This window comes from Cydia strobilella, chromosome 2 (genome assembly GCF_947568885.1).
Source record: "Cydia strobilella chromosome 2, ilCydStro3.1, whole genome shotgun sequence".
Lineage (NCBI taxonomy): Eukaryota > Metazoa > Arthropoda > Insecta > Lepidoptera > Tortricidae > Cydia > Cydia strobilella.
Genome location: NC_086042.1, coordinates 1,711,730 through 1,728,757, shown reverse-complemented (window position 1 = coordinate 1,728,757; position 17,028 = coordinate 1,711,730). Strand labels below are relative to the sequence as shown.

The 17,028-nt window shown below is 36.8% G+C and overlaps 1 protein-coding gene across 1 annotated transcript; it reads right to left on the bottom strand.

Annotated features, from left to right (window-relative positions):
• Positions 1 to 8,459: 8,459 nt before the first annotated feature.
• LOC134749150 (synaptic vesicle glycoprotein 2C-like) lies at positions 8,460 to 13,544 on the bottom strand. The gene is made up of 9 exons (XM_063684051.1): positions 13,443 to 13,544; positions 12,530 to 12,691; positions 12,233 to 12,395; positions 11,801 to 11,922; positions 11,271 to 11,503; positions 10,920 to 11,075; positions 10,402 to 10,676; positions 9,007 to 9,166; positions 8,460 to 8,471 (listed from the first exon to the last, which is right to left on the bottom strand). The coding sequence occupies exons 1-9, from the start codon at positions 13,522 to 13,524 to the stop codon at positions 8,460 to 8,462; spliced, it is 1,365 nt and encodes a 454-aa protein (XP_063540121.1). The 5' UTR covers positions 13,525 to 13,544.
• Between the last annotated feature and the right edge of the window lie 3,484 nt (positions 13,545 to 17,028).

Here is a 17,028-nt window from a genome sequence, read left to right as displayed (position 1 = left end):
CGGGATGTATTATAAATTCAATATACGCGATATAATCCATTTTCATAGTTTTATTTCAAGTTTGTAAGTAATTACTGCTTATTTTAATGTCTGAGAATTTATTTACAAATTAGCTTGTAACTTCTAACATAATCGAAAGATTCTAATAGTATGAGTTAAAATACCTGGATCTCGTTTCTCAAAACCTCATATTACCTTGAACATATTATTTAGGCAAGTCTCTGAGAATTAGGATACCTACCCTATCCTAAAGTAGCTACCTAGGTTATTTTTACTAAAAAGGTCTTTAGTTGCTTGCCTGTAAATCACAACCTATTTTCTTGGAAACGTTCGTATTTGTCATGCTACTTCAGTCAACCTCAGTATTTTTTGTACCGAGACTGACTGAAATAGCAAGATACGTTCGTACGTTTCCGTGAAAATACGATGGAAAATAATTATGCACTACATCTGTACCTATGTGTGTCTGCTATAAAATATTGGCACTTATAGTAGATTTTACCCTACCAGAAAGGACACGATTCCTGCCGGTAATAAATATGTTTTTAGGGTTCCGTACCCAAAGGGTAAAAATGGGACCCTATTACTAAGACTCCGCTGTCCGTCTGGCCGTCTGTCCGTCTGTCTGTCTGTTTGTCTGTCTGTCACTAGGCTGTATCTCATGAACCGTGATAGCTAGACAGTTGAAATTTTCACAGATGATGTATTTCTGTTGCCGCTATAACAACAAATACTAAAAAGTACGGAACTCTCGATGCGCGAGTCCGACTCGCACTTGGCCGGTTTTTTTTTATATAGAATGATTGTTGGGTCAACGATCATCCTCCACTTGTTCCAGAAAAATGACTTTACCTGACCTTATGAGACCCGAAAATTCATTATGAAAGAAAAACCGAAAGGAGTGTACAGGTTTTTAAAGGGTCGGCAACGCGCATGTAATATCTCGCTGTTGCAGGCGTCCATAGGCTACGGTGATTGCTTACCATCAGGCAAGGTAGTTTAGTGTTGTTTACTTAGATCTCCATTGACATTTTGCTGGGACGTCAGTCTCTCTGTGACCACAGCTGGTGCAACGCAGCTGAAATTAAATCGCGGTTTACCCGTTCGTATAATTAAATATGTGGTATTTTCTATAAAAAAGGACCTTATTGTCGATGGCGCTTACGCCATTATAAACGATGCTCCGATATAAATACAATGCCGCGCGACGCTGTGCGGCGTAAGCGCCATCGACAATAAGGTCCCTTTCATAGAAAATGCCCCATATGTGTTCAAAGCGCGAGTTTATAGAGTTATATAGAATTTGTACCATCAGATAAAGTGAGATAGTTTGAAGTTTTGGAGATCACGTAAGAAACATAAAAAAATAATACTTATAATAATTCTTCAAATATACAACATGCAAAATTCATAATAGCGATAATGATAAAGTAATGATGTGACTGATAACATTTTATTTTTACCGAAATTATCGTTTTGATTTATACCGCTGAAGTAATAAAATTCTGTGCACTTTAGCATTATTAGCGGTTTTTTCCAGATACTAAATACTTAAGCTTTAATGAAGTATAATGTTGTCTTCGGTTACCGCGATAGTTACTCATGAAATAAAACTATGAAAACGGATTATATCGCGTATATTGAATTTATAATACATCCCGATGTTTCGAACCCTTTACAGTCTTACAGCGTTCGTGGTCAACGGGTGACTGAGGAAAAACTACAAAGTGCAAAAATACCCACATACTAAAAATAATGAACCATCATATACTATAAACTTAAAGGATGTATGAGAAATCGGTTCATAAGGCTAGTTATACAATACAACTATTTTCAAGTATAGATATATATATATATATATATATATACGCGATAAAAGCTACGCCGGCTCCAACCCTACACCTCGGATGTATTATAAATTCAATATACGCGATATAATCCGTTTTCATAGTTTTATTTAATGAAGTTATGTTAATAAGCATAGGAAACAATATGGCTGCTAAGTACAGTTACCTGCAATGTAGATTCTTATATACAATAAAAACTTACTTACTTACTAGGTATATAGATAGATACAGTCTAAGGAAAAAACGTGCCTCGAAAATCAAGAAATTTTGATTCTCGTTCAGAGGGCGCTACTAGCTTTGGCCTACTGTCGTATAGATGGCGTTGAAGGTTTCGTTTGTTATTTAACAATTTTAACTCATATCAGTGAAAGAACATGGGTCAAAATCATAAAAATAATTAATGCAAATAAAAAAAATCATTTATCGATATTTAAATACATTTTATCGTATTTTTATAAATCTTCATTTTTAGTTTTAAAGTGTGTCGACAGATGGCAGTGAATTTACTGGGGTTACAAAATTTACTATGACAGTAACGCTCTAGTATAAGTTACTCTATGCTAGGTATTAAATGTCGACACGGACAGACTGCCAAAAATATCTACACTCAACCTTAATGTTTGGGAAATAAGGTCGTGTACATTGCATTCATACATATTCGTAAATAATAGGTACCCTCATCCTCCTCCCTTCCTCTCCTCCTCCTGCTTCTCGTACCTAAAGACTGCACTTTAGTTAAAATGGCGACCGTTTAAATAATTAAGCTTAATAGAATAGAATAGAATATTTATTGCTCTCATGTTGGTGTGCAGGTCTTACTCTAAGTACAATGGTTCCATTACAACATGTTACCCTAAAAGGGTATTGCAATTACACGTACATTAAAATATGCAAAGACAGGGGTACATAAAGGATGACTCACGTTAGACCGGGCCGTGACCGGGCCGGACCTTCCGGCGCTTCGTTTTCTATGGAAAGCATCACGTGATCACCTGTCATGTCATAGAAAAGTAAGCGCCGTCAGCTCCGGCCCGGTCACGGCCCGGTCTAACGTGAGTCATCCTTAAATCTTTCAATTATAGTTTGTCAAGGGACTGTCTCATTTCAAATACTGGCTTTCCAAGCAAAATTTCCTTTCTGGTTGCTTTCTGTGGAGGGAGCAGTTTAAAGTGGTGTAGGTATTTCTAACAGGATGTAAAAACCGATAGGATTGATAACGCTCGATAAGCACAAAAATGCCAAAAATAGCCTTTTGATAAAACGATAGACGATAGCTATCTAGCGGGTTTATAATAGACTCGATAAAGCGTCTTTTATACGCCCGTGATTAATAGAATAATGCTAAGAGATAATTAACATCCTGTATATTAGGAAATTTTATACTGACTATTTACGTAACAGACTATTTTTTGCTATGGGCCACCGTTTGCGAGTTATTTACGGAAACGTGCGGAAACCTAAAAAGAACGACCGTATTACTGATTAAGTAACTTTCCCGGAGGCCGGGAAGGAAGGGGTTGCCGGCCGAATAGAATATACGGCCGAACGTAGTGAGGCCGGATAGTTATGAGGCCGACAACCCGTTTTCACGCCGATGTATGTATAGTGCTTTTCTCAAACGTTTAATATAGGTATATAGTTTGTCAAAGGACTGTCTTATTTCAAACATAGACAGAGAGAATCATCATACTATCTTTGTCTTACACTAGTACTAACACCCAAAAGACAAGGATGAGTAGTTTTTTTGTTCTTATTTACTGACAAGATTTGCTTGACCAACTATATATAATCAAATATCGTTTATTGTTTTTTTAAACTCTTTAGGAGTATTCCAGCGTAGCAAAACCGTCTCGTGTGATGCGGAAGGGTCCTGGATTTTCCCCAGGCTACCATCCCCCCCACACACTCCTACCGCTCTAATGGCCCTAGTGCCATAGAGCCCGTCAGGTTAAAAAAAAAAAACAAAAAAAAACAAAAAAAAATGTTTTTTTAATAGGCGTATTGGCAGAATGTCATAAACGAACCAAAAAGCAAATATTGCTTATAGTTTTTTTTATGGCAGAATTATATGTGAAATAGAAATTTAAAAAAAGCCACTTCCCGGCCTAGGCCTGCAACTTTGTATGAAATTTCATTACAGACCTCTCGTCTAGCCGCGCCTGAAACGTGATACTTCCCAGCCTAATATAAAGAACGTAATATCAATATTACATAGCATGTTTGAGAAAAATATTTTTAAATACGGGTCCTAGCAGAAAGTGTACATTAACTTTTTTGTAGACAATTTTATATAGTTTATCTATATAAAGAACATTTTTTGCTACTGGCCACCGTTTACTAGTTATTTACGAAAAACTATAAAAAGGGCCCTTTAAACCGTTGGTCTGCCTAAGTGGATTTAAAATGATAGAGGCTAGTGAAATGTGGAGTGTAATTGGTACTTAACCTCATGTATTTTGCGTCTTCACTAAAAGGCATTAAGTAATTATAGGCGTTCTAAACGCAACCTTATTATTATAAAGCGTGTAAGTTGAAAATGGAAAGAAAATTAAGAAGTAACTGTCTTTAGACGTTGAATAGAGATTCGCAGTATGGTTGATTACTTGATTAGGATGGTGTTAGGTGACAGGTGACATTGCTTTTGCTACTGTATCTGACCAGCAGATAAATAAATAAATAATTAATAAATAAATATTATAGGACATTCTTACACAGATTGACTAAGTCCCACGGTAAGCCCAAGGAGGCTTGTGTTGTGGGTACTCAGACAACGATATATATAATATATAAATACTTAAATAAGTACATAGAAAACACCCATGACTCAGGAACAAATATCTTATCAATGATCAGATGAATGATCAGATTTAAAGTTTTGTTTGTTGCCTGCTGAACTGACAGAGCTTCGAACGAGGAAGTTTCAAATTCATGATGTTTTTTCATGTATGTTCCCCGATTTCTCGAAAACGCTTTGACCACAGAAATAAATATACCATAGAAGACGCAAATGCATCTGCTTCGCGTGTCCGAACCCCGACCAAGCGTCGAGGTTGACCGTCGTTCTTTAGAGTCCACGCGCGTCAGTTGTTGCAGCCGTACGTCCCTGAAAACTTAAAAAATGCTTCGTTGCATGATAGTTAACTGCAACAGCCCAAAAATTGCGAGCACCCAAAGGCAAGAACATATTTTATTTCCTATCACAGATAAGTAACTATAAAATTATATTATGTGTAAATTTTGCATGAAAAAGTCGGCACGCTTGGTTTCAATACAAATTGTTGTATTTGTGTCATCTAGCGTATATATATTAAATCTGTGGCCTTGACCTTATTTTGTTGTCGAGTGTTTATATCTTATCAGGATCTGATAATGAGGTCCTGGAGCTGTCAGGGCCATCAGTTTGAAATGAATACTTAGCCAGTTGGTCTTTCTTTTCCACCTCGCCAATAATGTACCTATAGTAAGTAAGTAAATATTTCTTTAGCCAACTATTAACCGTCTGGACGCCCTAGGTACCGCTGGAGAGACGAAGCGCAGAAAGACTAGCGCACTCGGCGCCGTCGACTGGACAGAAACGGCTTTGGACAGAGCATGGCGGTTTTGGACAGAGTATTTTGAATAGTCATGAACAGCGCTAACCCTGACACATTGAGCGTTATTTTTTTATTTTATTATTATTAAATTTGAAAAACGCCACAATATGAAGAGGGGGCATTTCAAAGTCTAGTTACTAGGTCAAGAGGGATATCGTTTGAAAGAGCTCAAACTGTACATTTCAAAACAATTTTTGTTTTTTTTTTTTTCATAGTGAAAATAAATTGATTTATGAATAAAAATTAAAAAAAAAGAAACAAACCCTTATGTCCGAAGTTTACCAATGAAAAATCATGAAATTTTTACATAACATTTTTATATTACATTGTCATAATTATTAACAGGAAAAATATAATCACCCCTCTATCTTGAAAACTTTTTTTTTATTATCAAGAAACTTTTCCGAATTGAATTTGAAATTTTGCTACCTTTGCGTGTTTATTGATATTTGAAGTTTTTATGAGATAACAATTAAAACACCTTTTAAATAAAATATATATTTTTGAAATCGGTTCACATGATAAAGAATTATCCCTGAAAAACCAACATACATACTACCGGTCGCGCAAATTAGTTTGCCGATTTGCCGATAGATGGCGCTGTACATAATTATGCTTAGTATATTTCTGGTCAAGTCTTTTGTGTTTATAGTTACATGACTTACATGAGATAATTGAAAGTTAAAAATATTATGCGTATTGCGTAGGTATTTGCAAAATCCGAAAACAATATCTTAGACCTTTCGCGGTTTGAACACATATTAAATCACATTTAGAAACGGGTCTATCGCGAATTTATTTTGTTACCTTTATTTACCGACATTTCGACACAGGTTTCACTGGTCGTGGTCGCGGCTAACTGACGTCCCAGCAAAATGTCAAAACAGAGGGGTAGTCACACAAATCTCTGTTTTGACATTTTGCTGGGACGTCAGTTAGCCGCGACCACGACCAATGAAACCTGTGTCGAAACGTCGGTAAATAAAGTTAACAAAATAAATTCGCGATAGACCCTTTTCTAAATGTGATTGAATAACAATATCTTAGGTAACGTAACTTATTTACGTATTGATGCGCATATTTTAAAAATAAATAGTTTAAAAATAGCTGTGATGTGTAGTTAGGACTGCGATAGGAAAGATTAAGAATATTTAATTTCATATTTCAAAGGAAATTACTGTGAATATTTGGGTAGATAAGATTTATTATGATTAATTAGTAGGAGAAATGAATAAATCTAAATAATTTATTATTTTAAGGAAAATAATATGGACGTTGAAAATAATATTATGAAAATGTATGTAAGTTGTAACCTATGTAGTAGGTACAATCAAAGGAAATAGATATAATAATATAATACATTTATTGGCGTAATTATAACTACATAAGTAGCTTGTAGATAGATAAATTAATTTTCCCCTCACTAGCTCGGAAAGCCGTCTATTATCCGTTAAAACAAGCGGGGAAAAACGCATTTTATCCACTAGCGGGGAAAGTAATTTGACCTTGGATGGAGCGTGTTTAAGTAGCTTGACAGATAACAAAACGTAAAACGCTCATGATAATGGTTCGTTCGATATTAATTATCATTAAATAAATGGTTTGAGAATCTAATAAAAAATACCAAATTTAGCTTTATTTAATAATTTTAAGTCATAAACCTTAAAATTCCATAAGAAACATTAGATTTTTTTATAGTGATGTTAAATATAATTCTGAACGCACAAGTTGAGTCGATGCCATTTCAAAACGCATAGTTGACATTTCATACGTCAGAACAGAAATGTCAACATTGTCAACATCAACAAAATTTTTACTTAAAAACACTTTTCACCGACTCAGGTAAAAATCAGAATTTCCAGTGTTTTCTGTTATAATATCGTACAAAAATAAGTGATTCCAGTGATGAAGATGATCTAACGCCTGTGGATGTTGCACTTTCCTCGCTATAGTGAGGGGAAAAGTTTTGTGTTACACACGGGTGCAAATGTATTTTACTTCTCGTGTGTTGAAACACTCGCGGGTAAAATACAATTTTGCACCCTTGTATAACAAATAACTATTATTTCTTATTGGAAATTACATGATATTTAACAATGTCACAATGTTTCTAAATAACATGAACTCACAAAAAGATCGTCAAATTGTAAAAAAATATGTAATCAATTAATTCAGTAAAATAATTATGTAAAAAATAAAAACAATTAAACAAATCATAACAAATAAAAAATAAAAATATTAAAAGTCAAATACAGTGGAATAAAATGTTGAACAATAATAACAATACTAAATACAATGTCAAAAAATTATACCTACCTATGTCGAAATATTAACAATGTCAAAAAAAATATCTCTGTAGTTAACATAATTAGTTTAAAGTAGTTGTAGTCATGGGTGTCTTTTTAAAAAGGCTGTGTGGTTTTTCATATAATTATAGGATTTTTCACATAGTTTGGGTACAGTTACAGGTTACAGCTATCATCTCAATACAATTTTGCATTTTACGGTCATAGATTGTATGGAGATGATAGTTGTCACCGTACCAGTAAGTTATGTTGTAACCTAATGTAGTACCTGTAACACTTCGGGGGGCATGGTGGAAGAATGAATCGGGGGGCATGGTGGAAGAATGAATGCGCGAGCCCATGATGCCCCATACAACGTCCGAGTCACCCCCGCAGGGGATGTTAGTGGGTATTCTCCTCCCCATCCTCTGGTTAGAGGATGTACGGGAGGAGCGAGTCCCACATACCACCCCCCCCGGCTTCCCCAGCCCGGGGGGTGAGATGCGTAAATGCATTTACCCCTGCGTCAAAAAAAAATAATACCTGTAACACTAACCTTTAACTTTAAGTTTGTTTGTTTTGTTTTCACATGATACTAACTATTATGAAGCCTGATCTTAGAAATAAATATATTTTGTTTATTATTATTTATTAACTAATAATTTAAATCCTATATTTTATTATAAAATATTACTAATTCTTCTTTTTGCCATCGGAAGGCAGGAAATACGAAGCTAAGAGACCACCTGTAACAAAAATATTTACTTTTACAATATTTGCTATAGGAATGACCGCAGGCGCTTACTGTTAACTATTGCAAACATGCGGCCCCATTACGATATCGATCTGGCAGTCACTGTGACGTTTTCGGTTGAAGAAATGTCACTTTTGTGACTGACAGATCGATATCGGGTCGCAGTTCCAATCTAACCTTATATACCTACTTTTCTGTTAGACCTAATGGGTTCTACACAATGACCTTTTAGCTGTACCTAAAAATTAACGGTTTTTGGAAAAAACAATGTTTCTATGACATGAAAATTCTGCGAAACATTACATTCTATGAAACAATTTTCTGTGAAAGAAGCGGACACCATTCGCTGTGACATCTTATAACCATAGTTTGAATTGGGCTGTATTTTTTTGAAGCTGTTCGCCTCGGTGTTTCCACCAGACATGTTATTAAAGTAACGGTTGCCTCTTTAGTTTATATTAATTTAATACTTTTGCCCGCTGGTCGTCGCCGCTCGAGCGTCTACTTAGTTTGCACGTATTTTGTACCCCTTCACCCGTTTTATTCCTAGTCAACTTGCTGAATGTGTAGGCGGTGAAACTGTTGAAGCACTGATGGCAACTCGTCGTGATGTAAGAGCTGAGTAGGTTGATGGCGACCAGGACGCTTCCCCGCGCCACGACCACTCTGAGACACGCCGCCATACCACTGGACAGTTACAAATTAAATATCGACCTTCATCACGATCGTACGGAAAATTCGATCGTACAAACAACTAGGTTTCATTTTACGGGTGGGAAAGCCATTTAAAAATAGTGTCACTTACAAAATCCTTTTTAACAGTTTTGTTCGCAGCCACCTAGAATTTGCCTGCGCAGTATGGAAACCCTATCATAATGTTCATATTGAAAGAGTGGAGCGAATACAAAAAAAGTTTGTTAGAACCCTCGATTTTAGAACTGGTCATACTCACCTTAACTATAACGAGTCGCTGATACATCATAAGCTCCAAACTCTTGCTAGTCGACGAGACTGTGTAGATTCTGTCCTACTTTTCAAAATTATGAACAATGTATTAGATGTCCCCTCACTACTACATCAAATACGTTTGAGAGTTCCTCGTAGACGTCAGCGCCACTGTCAGAAGAAAAAAATGTTTTCCATTCCCTATAGTAGAACATGCTATGCACGAAATGTATTTATAAGACGTGTTTGTAAACTTTTTAACGAAAATGAAAAACTTAATAATTTGGATTTGTTTAACTGTTCCATTAATTCATTAAAATGTGTTTTTCGGTAGTTAATTAATTATGTAAATTTTTCTTATGTATACTTATGTCACTTTCCGGAAATCATGTCATTACTTATTAATTCCTACATTACTTATTAACTTTATTACCTGTACCTACTCATGGGTCGATTCACGAGAATCGGCGAGGATTTTCTTTTAGATATAATTTACAGTTTCAGTACAAATCTTCCGCCGGCTCTCGTGAGTTTTACCTATACCTACCTTCAAACTATTACTACCTAGTACCTACCTACTTTATGTTTTTGTTGTTTTATAGACTGCAATTTATATACAATAATGAAACTCCAGGTCTTAATTTAAGAAATATTTGTAAACTTGTTTGTAAACGACTGTTTGTTTCTTAAATAAAATAAATTAAATTAAAATTAAGAAATTCCGGATTCATATGAGAAGCCTCTGGCGATCAGCGAAAATAAAATAAATAATTCAAAATTGCGTCCAATTTTACAATTATCAGTTTTTAACATGATTTGCCAAAGACAAAATTTCAATGGCTGCGCGAAACGTCGGGCCCGAAGTTCGGAGCGCGCTTCGTGCGCTCTTGCACACGGATTGCCTGCTGCATTCATAGTATAAGTTAGCAAGCTCGACATCCTAACCGTGTTTCTGCTAGATATTTTGAAACCCTCACCGATAAGACGTCGGATACAGCTCCACAAAGTACGAGAACACAATCCCAAACGTCAACACTGTGATCGTTATCCCAAGAAACAGGACGAAGCTAGCCACCCTGTTGGTGACGACGATAATCCCAGCCTCAGACGCAACTGCCGCCGCCAGTATGACCATTAGCATGAGCTTCATGCGAGCGAGACGGGACATTAGCGCGTTCACTAGAGCGAAGGAGACGGAGTGTCCAATGCCGAATATGGTGGTGAGGTATTCCAGTTTTGAAGAGCAAGCGGTCTGGAACCAAAAGTGATTGAATGTAATAAAACTTGCCTAATGCGTGTAGTGGCTAAATTAGACTAACTTTGTACTAGGAATTGGGCTTCAGTTCTCCCAAAGCAGATACGCTTTTGAATTTCTTATAAAACAAATATGGGTTTCCTCGCCATGTTTTTTTTTCCCAAAAACCTTGATTGAACGCTAATAATTATAATATTTATGATGATTATGATGGATGATGCGAAGGGCAATGCAGAGTACATACACGCTGTAGACCACCGCAGTAATGTAGTACAGCAGTAAGGTCCGCCACAGCAGAGGAGTTTGGAACAGCGGCGCGGTTTGTTGCCAAAGAGACCGCAGCAGCGGCTCGCCCTGCGCCGGCGCACAGTCTTCATTTAGGATCAGCTTCTTCACCTGGAACAAGTGCATTTGCATTCTTCAAAACATTCTTCTTCCAGAATGTAACTGTTTGCACGGATAGCCCACTGGGATGCTTCATTTCATCTTGTATAAAATAACGCTCGGCTATAAAAAAATTATTACATGGTGTGATGATGACATACTATATTGTACCTTTGGCAATAAGATCAATAGAAATCATGTACTCACAGGATAATGATCCTTTCCGCCGTTCCTCTTCCAAATCTTCCTGAGCAGTTCCACCGCCTGGTCTTCTCTACCAGCATTGGCCAGGAACTTGGGGCTATCATAGAAGCAGTGCAGCGCCAACGAGCTGATGCCCATTGGTAGCGCCAGGGTCAGCACCAGGAGACGCCAGGGCACGAAGCTGATAAAGCCCAGGTCGATGGAGTACTCCATGTTTAGGAGGAAATAGCCTACCGCTGAAATGTTATGAAGTTGGGTTTAGATTTTGGTTTCAGAGCCCTGTGTGTCGTCATAATAGTAGAAAGAAACTAATCAGGTAGTTCTATGGATTATTTTTTCCTGAAAAAACTAGCTTAAAACCTGTAGGTATATCGAAAAAAGAATATTATTAAAGGCTAGTGATCCAGAACGAAAGCAGCATCGCTCCTATAGCTTCTTGATAGGATCATACTGTTTAGTAGGCACATCCACAGTGACAAAATCCTCAGATGGTCAGATAAAAGTGTCGCTGATAGTATTAGGCATTTGCTTACTAAAGTAGTAGGCGGGCGCAAGCATAAGCACGCTGGTCATGACCAGCATGTGGCTCCCGCGCACGCGCAGTCCGCTGGAATCTCCCAACAGCGCATATGTCGCCGACTGCGCGCAACTGCAACTGAAATGTAACAAGCACTCTCGTTTAGAGTACTGTCAAAAGTAATAAGTCCCAATTATTATTTTTACAACAGCGCCATTACCTAACGAAATTACGGTTATCGAAATAAACGAAAAAATATCGCCTTGGCTACTTATCGAAGATATACCCGATTGCCTCGGTATTAAACGCTCTTACACGTCAAAGGGTAAGTTGATAGAGTTTATTATATTTTATTTTTTATTCCAAAATTTGTAAGTGTATACTGCTTGAACATGATTGCACGTTGATACACATATTGTATATTAAGTAAACTTCAACCAGTACATACAAACTGGTGCTCAAAAACTTGAGCACAGCAAGCATGATCCAATTCGGAGACAGGGAGCTAATGACCGTGGTCACGAAGCTAAAGCTCATAGCCAGGAGGAGGCATTTCCTGCGGCCCTGCGTGTCGCTGAAGTAGCCCCATGGATATGACATTATTATTGGACCTGTAATCATTATCATCATCATCATCAGCTGCGTTGTTTACATCTTCAAAGCATGAAACGCCGCTTTCAGTGTTAACCGAAAATTAATAATTGAATAAGGTTAATAAGGAAACTTGAAAGTAAGTAAATCTTACCAAGAAAAGGCATAGACATGAGAGTGCTCCTCTGGCTCGGAGTGAGTTGAAGATCACACTGGCTCCCAGCTAACACCACGGAGAAGCCGAACATGTCGCTGCACATCGAGAGGACCGTAAGGCTCAGCACCGCCAGTAGCCCGTATGTGTAGATGCCATTGCCTGAATTACCATATTTGTAGCTAATTAAGTATGAGCATCACCTTAAAAGCCTAGACGAATACCAGATCGTGAGGTTTTAGGCTGCTTTCCACATTTTGAGCTATTTGTACCTATCGATACAGCGAAATTGAATTAGCAACTTCTTTTGCTTTGTTTAGTTGTTAGTGCAGAACTGGCTACTTAATAAACCAACCAACGTTACCATACTATATATTATACTCTTTGAACATACTTTGAACGTTACTTAATGTCAATGTCGTGACAATTGTAAGTTAGCAAAAGTGAACACTCCCGCCTACGTCGTTTTTTCTTGTTAATAATGTATCAGTAGGTCATTAATTTTGTGATATTATCTTCCCCTAACTGACTCTTGCAAAGGCCCTATAGGCTGCCATTTCTCTAATATAATAATAATAACAACAGGAAATTCATAAATTGTTTTGATTTAAAATGAATAAACTGTGTTGTGTTGTGCATTGTAATAAAACAAATCGTGTTGGGATTCAATATATTGTGATTTGTATCGAAGTTCTGTGTTGTGGATATTTCGCAACAATCGAAATATTCTACACCGTTCTTGGATCCCACAGAGACATTGGTCACGAGCTCATGGATAAAAGGTAAGTGTAAAATACCCATAAAGACCGCAATGCTTCTCTGTCCAAATCCGTTTCTGTCCGACGTCGGCGAGATCGCCTTTTGCACTTCGCCTTTCCAGCTGACATAGATTACTTAAAAACATGTACCTTACCTGCCAAAGTGATAGCCTCTTCATAAGTATAAGCTTTGTCTTCCTTCTTCCCTGCAGTAACACTCGACACTCCACAATCCATATTCTTCTCTATATTGTCGTCTTTCATATCCGCAGTAAACGCTCCATTTGTCGTCATTGCGATTAATATATTTAATATTTATTGGAACTAACTCTTTTATTTTAGTTTAGTAGTGTTTCGTGTCAACTTGTGTATGTGTCGTGACTAACGTAATACCACACTGCAGTGGTTATTATTTGAAAAGTAATTATATATTTTTATCGGTATTGTTAATTTTCTGCATCATTTCTAATGTAAATTCATCATCATATCAGCCTTTTATCGCCCACTGCTGAGCATAGACCTCTCTTCGAGTATGCCACTTATCCCGGTCCTGACCCAATGTGAATTAGATTCAAAGATTCAAAGATTCAAAGATTTATTTGTTCAACATAGGTAAGTTACAAGATGTTAAATACATATAAATGAAGATGTTAGATACAATAAAGAATATGGTTATTTAGATTATTTGATCCAACATCAAGAAGGAGGATGGTCCATTCTAAGCGGGGGCTATTAGTAAGTATCATGTACATTACAAGCATAAGGGCATATTTCTTGGCAGCGCTTTGTACGTATTCTCAGTTTCTCACTAGGAAGAGAAGACTTTTTGCAATAATTCAAAAACGGCTGGATCGATGATGTTCGCTATAGTTTTCATTGAAAGTATTTGTTATGTTTTTATTTCTCATTTTTTTTTTCAATTTTTTTGGACCCATGGTTCAAAAGTTAGAGGGGTGGGACACATTTTGTTTCTTTCGGAGCAATTACTTATTTTCGAAAATATTCACTTTATTAAAAAATGGTTGTTGGAGACCCTTATTCGTTTCGAAAGACCGAAGCGAAAAAAAATTACATCCCCACTTTACGCGTAGGGGAGGTACCCTAAAACATTTTGTTATTTTATTTTACGACTGTGGCGGATTTATTGTTTTAGATAAGATAAGATAAGATGTTTATTTGTAAAAGTCATGTACATGAGATGTTATTGAAGTTATACAGGAAGCTTCCATGACACCCTGTCAGGGCACACAAATTGTCTTATATCTAGCTTATTACTAAATACATTTAAATTTCATTTACAGGCCATGCATGCTATTATTAATAATTGGTTAGAGAGATTTTTTGTATATGTATGAGGTATAAATAATTACAATAATAAATTCAATGTCAATATTTGCTTAATTGCTACGCTTAATAGTTAATTTCTCTTACAGCGACTAGGTTTCCTCATTTAAAAGCTCCTCCACTGAGTAGTAACATTTCTGTATGAGAAAAGTTTTTATTTTTTTGTGAAACTGTTTGTCATTTGGTTCCAACTTGATCTCATCGGGTATTTTGTTTACTACCCATACCAAATTATAGTTTTCTAAAACTAACGATCACAGAGGAAAGCCTCGGATAGACAGACAGACGGACATGGCGAAACTACAAAGAACTTCTAAAAAAATAATTTTATTATCGAATCTGCTCTTCAAATTTCACGAGATTCAGTTGAAAAAATGCGACCTGTAGACGAGAACAACTGTAAGCGAGCGCGCAATAAGAAAGCCGATGTGTGTAATGACCAATGCACACGCGTTTCATACGACGTTTTTCAACACACTTGCGAGAAAAAAAAGAAACTCATATTAATCAAATTTTAATAGTTAAAACAGTTAGTATTGTGTGTTTCATCTGTCATACTCGTACTGCCAGCCGGCCCTCGCTCGCCCGGCCGCGGGCGGTGCGGCGGGCGGGCCGGCCGGGCCGCGCACTGCGCAGGCGCGAGGAGCGCGCTCGTGCCCGCCAGTCCGACCAATTAAAGAAGGCTCCCTTTCCATGCATATTATTAGCAATCAGTTAGCTTCTTAACTCAGTCGGATAATATAATGAAAAAGCACGAGTGGAATAATACACTGAAAGAACACGCTAATATCTAGGATTATGAGCCAAAAATCAGTGGAATAAAAACGTCGTTTTGAGCAAGTGTGTTGAAAAATTATATATTATTATAGAGTCATAGGCTGCTTGTTTACGTCCTTTTATTGACCGTGTAAGCGACGATGTTTTGTTTCCTTGGGTGTAGCCATCGGTAAAATCGTCGTCAATAGAACTTGCAAATAATGTAAACAAACCATTTTAGCACCCCTGATTTATACGAAAACGTTACCAAACCCGGCCTAGCAGCTTTACTGATGTAGATAATCAAGATAAAAATGAGAGCCCTAAATAAACCTTCAAGAGCGGATATCTCAAAAACTATACAAGATATCGAAAAACTTGACTGAATAAAACTTGTAACAAATTAAATCTCTTATCATTTTGTATAAGTGGCTAAGTCGCTCAGACGCATAGTTTCCGAGATATAATCGAAAAACCGAAAAATGGAACCTTCAAACCCCCCTCTCCCCCATAGCACCAGGGTTACGGCCGGGGACTTTTGATATGTTCATCTCCTAACTAGTCCAAACAAAGCTACGAAGTTAAAAATTGTGTTCCTTGCATTTCCCTCTATACCTTCTTATTGCTTGGCCTATTCGTAAAAATGTTAGGTTATGTGTCAAACGCTAACAAAATTTATCATATTTGTTTACATTATTTGTAAGTTCTATTGACGACGACTTTAGCCACATACAAAACTGGACGTAGGTAGTCGCTTAACATGGTCCGTTGTCCGGCGAAAACACTGGACGTCTACAAGCGGCCATAGTGAAGTAAATTTTTCAGCTCGGACTGTAATCTGTTAAACAATGCCATTGTATGTGGTTGACTACAGAATGCATGACACCCATATTAAATTGATAATAATGTTTTTACACTGACTACAGAATGCATGACACCCATATTAAATTGATAATAATGTTTTTACACTGACTACAGAATGCATGACACCCATATTAAATTGATAATAATGTTTTCCCCTCACTAGCTCGGAAAGTTGTCGTTTATCCTTCAATACAAGCGGGGAAAAACGCGTTTTATCCACTAGTGGGGAAAGTAATTTGACCTTGGATGGAGCGTGTTTAAGTAGCTTGACAGATAACAAAACGTAAAACGCTCATGATAATGGTTCGTTCGATATTAATTATCATTAAATAAATGGTTTGAGAATGTAATAAAAAATACCAAATTTAGCTTTATTTAATGATTTTAAGTCATAAGACCTTAAAATTCAATAAGAAACGTTTGTTTTTTTATAATGATGTTAAATTTATTTCTGAACGCACAAGTCGAGTCGATGCAATTTCAAAACGCATCGTTGACATTTCATACATCAGAAATGTCAACATTGTCAACAATTTTTTTACTTAAAACCTTTTCGCACCGACTCGCGTAAAATTACACAACTTCCAGAGTTTTCTGTTATAATATCGTAAAGAAATGAGTGATTCCAGTGATGACGGTGATCTAACGCCTGTGGATGTTGCACTTTCCTCGCTATAGTAAGGTGAAAAGTTTTGTGTTACACACGGGCGCAAATGTATTTTACTTCTCGTGTGTTGAAACACTCGCTACGCTCAGGATTCTATTTTAGAACCACTC